This window comes from Acanthisitta chloris, unplaced genomic scaffold (genome assembly GCF_000695815.1).
Source record: "Acanthisitta chloris isolate BGI_N310 unplaced genomic scaffold, ASM69581v1 scaffold32242, whole genome shotgun sequence".
Classification (NCBI taxonomy): domain Eukaryota; kingdom Metazoa; phylum Chordata; class Aves; order Passeriformes; family Acanthisittidae; genus Acanthisitta; species Acanthisitta chloris.
The window spans coordinates 7919-11299 of NW_008662699.1; the positions used below are offsets into that span (position 1 = coordinate 7919).

Consider the following 3381-nt stretch of genomic DNA (forward strand, 5'->3'; position numbering starts at 1 on the left):
TGGGAGCTGGGACAGCTATGGTTGTACAACAGTGACAGGGAGCAGCCAGACCGAGTGCAGGTGCAACCACCTCACCTACTTTGCCGTGCTGATGGTGGGTAGCACCTTCCTGCAGCAATCTACATCATTCCCACCGGCTGTTCTTACTCACCATCTCTTGTTCCTCCTCCTCAGATATCGTCCCCAGAGATCTCCTATGTACACAGGAATTACCTGAGTCTCATAAGCTACATTGGCTGCCTGATCTCAGCTTTGGCATCCATTTCCACCATCTTCTTCCTCTACTTCAGGTACAGTCTAACTGACTGGTTACCCCATGCTCCCTGTCTGTGTCCTGTGCCTTGCACTACACCTGGGTGGGCACAAGCTGTCCAAGTGCAGTTGGTGGCCTCTCTAGAAGCATGATGAAGGAGCCACACTTGAAGAAAGCAGAGTTCTCCTCTCCAGAAACCACCCCCTTGTTCAGGTCTCCTGCAGGATGCTTGGAAACACCGGCTCTTTTAAGTGATTTTAGCAAAATCATCTTGATTGTTGTTATGGATCTGGCATGCACAAACTTGTAAAGATCTTTCCAAGGGCCTGGTGGAGAATGAGTGGCTTTTCCTGAGTCATGCCACTAATTCTATGTGGATGATTTGGAGCTCAGATGATGTCACTCCCTCCTCCCCCTTGGCCTAGGCCTGAAATCATAGAATCATAGCATGGTTTGGATTGGAAGAGGCCATCTAGTTCCAACCCCCCCTGCCATGGGCTGAGACACCTTCCACTAAACCAGGTTGCTCAGAGCCTCATCCAACCTGGCCTCGAATACTTTCATGGATGGGGCAGCTGCAGCTTCTCTGGGCAGCCTGTGCCAGTGCCTCACCACTCTCACAGGGAAGAATTTCTTCCCAATATCTAATCTAAATTTGCCCTCTGTCAGTATGAAGCCATTCCCTCTTGTTCTGTCACTTTTGGCCCTTGTCCAAAGTCCCTCTCCAGCTCTCTTGGAGCCCCTTTAGGTACTAGAAGGGGTTCTAAGCTCTCCTTAGAGCCTTCTCTTCTCCAGGCTGAACAACCCCAACTCTCTCAGCCTGTATCCATAGGAGAGGTGCTCCAGCCCTCTGAGTCTCTTCCACACAGACTCAGCTGCAGGGGCCCAGATTTGCACATGGGATGTGTGGTCCCACCCTTGAGGTTGAACTCTCAGCCTCTGGCACCACCAGAGAGTCTCCTTGCTCTTCTGCTGGAGTGAGTTGCCCCATGCAGAGCTGTGGGGTGTTGTGGGGCACCAAGGGTGCTGGCCAGGCATGGTGGTGAGGTCTGCTCCCTCTGTTTCTCCAGAAGCAAACAGCGAGACCAGATCACAAGCATGCACATCCACATGAACCTGCTGAGTGCCATCTTCCTCCTGGACTTCACCTTCCTCATCTCTGAGCACTTGGCTTCCAGTGGCAGCGAGGCAGTCTGCAGAGCTGGGGGACTGTTTCTGCATTTCTCTCTTCTGAGCTGCCTCACCTGGATGGGCATTGAGGGCTACAACCTCTACCGGCTTGTGATCGAAGTCTTCAACGCCTACCACGACCACTTCCTCCTCAAGCTCTGCCTGGTGGGCTGGGGTGAGCATGGGGAAGGCAGAGATGTCCCAAGGGCACAGGGTGGAGGGGAACCCGGGTAGGTATTTCCCCCTGTGTATGGGGCCTGGATGGGGATGGAGACATAGGTGTGGGGGGGCAAATGTCTGCTGAGAGACTTGGTGCAGGACACGCAATGGCTGAGAGCAGAAGGTGGTGCTAGAGCAAGGGTGGGTTACCCAGCAAGGGAAACGTGAGAGCCACTGCTTGGAGTCTTTAAATAGTCATGGGATCCACTCTTTCTGAAAGAAACATCCAGGACAGCCCACAGAGATGTTGTGCTTTGGGCAGGTGGCTGTGGTAGGAAGAGCTCATGATCTTCTGTGGCCTAAAGTTCCACCTACCTGGGAGACCTCTGGCTGCACACCACAGCTCACTCCCAGGCCAGAGCTTACACCAGGTGTCCTTGCTGTGTGCTCCATCCTTGGTTTCCCCTTTGGAGGGAGGATGTTGGTTTGTACTCTCCATGGGGAGAAAGGGGCAACAAGTCCTTCCAGAAGGTCTGAGGACCAGCGACTAGGGCAGCCATTTCACTCTGCTCTTGCCACCCAGGATTCCCCTTCTTCTGCGTGACACTGATCTTCCTGGCTAGCTGGACGAACTATGGCCCCTTCTCCATTCCCGTCTATGAATCCATTGATGGCAAATACACCAACGCAACCATGTAAGTCGTGGGGAGTGAGTTGCCTGTTCTCTGGTCATAGATAAAGTCAATTGGGTAAACCTTCACCATGTCCTGTGGCTTTTCTGGGGCTTTGTGCCAGGGAGTGGTGGGGGATCTCCACTCCCTGGGTGCTGGGCTGGCACCACACCTTTGTGCTCCCCCCAGCCCCTCTCAAATCATGTCCCCATGGGATGACACAATGTAATTTTCTGTCCTTTCTACTCCCTCCAGATGCTGGATCACAAGCGCCCTGATCCATAATATCGTGAACTTGGGTTTCTTCAGCCTGGTGTTCCTCTTTAACTCAGTCATGCTGGGGGCCATGGTCCGGGAGATCCTCCGGCAGAACAAGAAAGGCCACAAGCTCAAGCATGTCCTGGCCCTCTTTGGGCTGAGCATCCTGCTAGGCATGCCATGGGCACTGATCTTCTTCTCCTTCACCTCTGGTGTCTTCTGCCTCGTATCCCTCTACATCTTCACCATCATCAACTCCCTCCAAGGTGAGCCTGGGACACTGGGCTCCTCTGAAGGGCATTGAGCCTTTCATGGGGTGTTGGTGGTGATGGGGTGCGAGAGGAGCCCTGGCAGGCCTGGTGTCAGCTACTGTTGGTCTCTCAAGGTCATTCATCTACCCTTCCTCTTCCCTCTCCCAGGTTTTCTCATCTTCCTCTGGTACTGGACCATGGTGCTGCAGGCAAGAAAGTCCCCTGACTCACAGAGCAGCTCCGACAGTGTCAAGCTGCAGCCCAACAGCAGCCAGGGCCAGGTCGGCTGAGCCCTGTGATGGCCATGCCGTGCCGGGACTCCCCGTGCCAAGGATGGCCATGGGAAGGACCAATGTCATCTGCTTTGCTACTGCACCTGCCCTGTAGGGCTATGAGGAGCCCAGGGACCCACAGAAGGGCTGGCTGGACCTCACCTCTGCCAGCCCCCTCCCCAATTTTCCTACCCACTGACAGGCAGCGGCGCATCCCTTGGCTGGGCATCCTTGGGGCAGGAGGGAGGGAGGGAGGGAGGGAGGGATGCTCACCAAGGCAATGGGGGTTGCAAAAAGTGAAAGGGCAGGGACGGGGTCCCCAGTGCCTTCAGATGTCCTTTCCCATG

The 3381-nt window shown here is 54.7% G+C and overlaps 1 protein-coding gene across 1 annotated transcript in view; it reads left to right on the forward strand.

Annotated features, from left to right (window-relative positions):
• Window positions 1-3052, forward strand: part of GPR56 (G protein-coupled receptor 56) — a 6364-nt gene extending 3312 nt beyond the window's left edge. The window contains exons 8-13 of the mRNA XM_009070697.1: window positions 7-94; window positions 175-290; window positions 1324-1598; window positions 2166-2277; window positions 2509-2777; window positions 2931-3052. Of these exons, the coding sequence (XP_009068945.1) occupies window positions 7-94; window positions 175-290; window positions 1324-1598; window positions 2166-2277; window positions 2509-2777; window positions 2931-3052 (982 nt within the window). The remainder of the gene's footprint in view (window positions 1-6; window positions 95-174; window positions 291-1323; window positions 1599-2165; window positions 2278-2508; window positions 2778-2930) is intronic.
• Window positions 3053-3381: the final 329 nt, after the last annotated feature.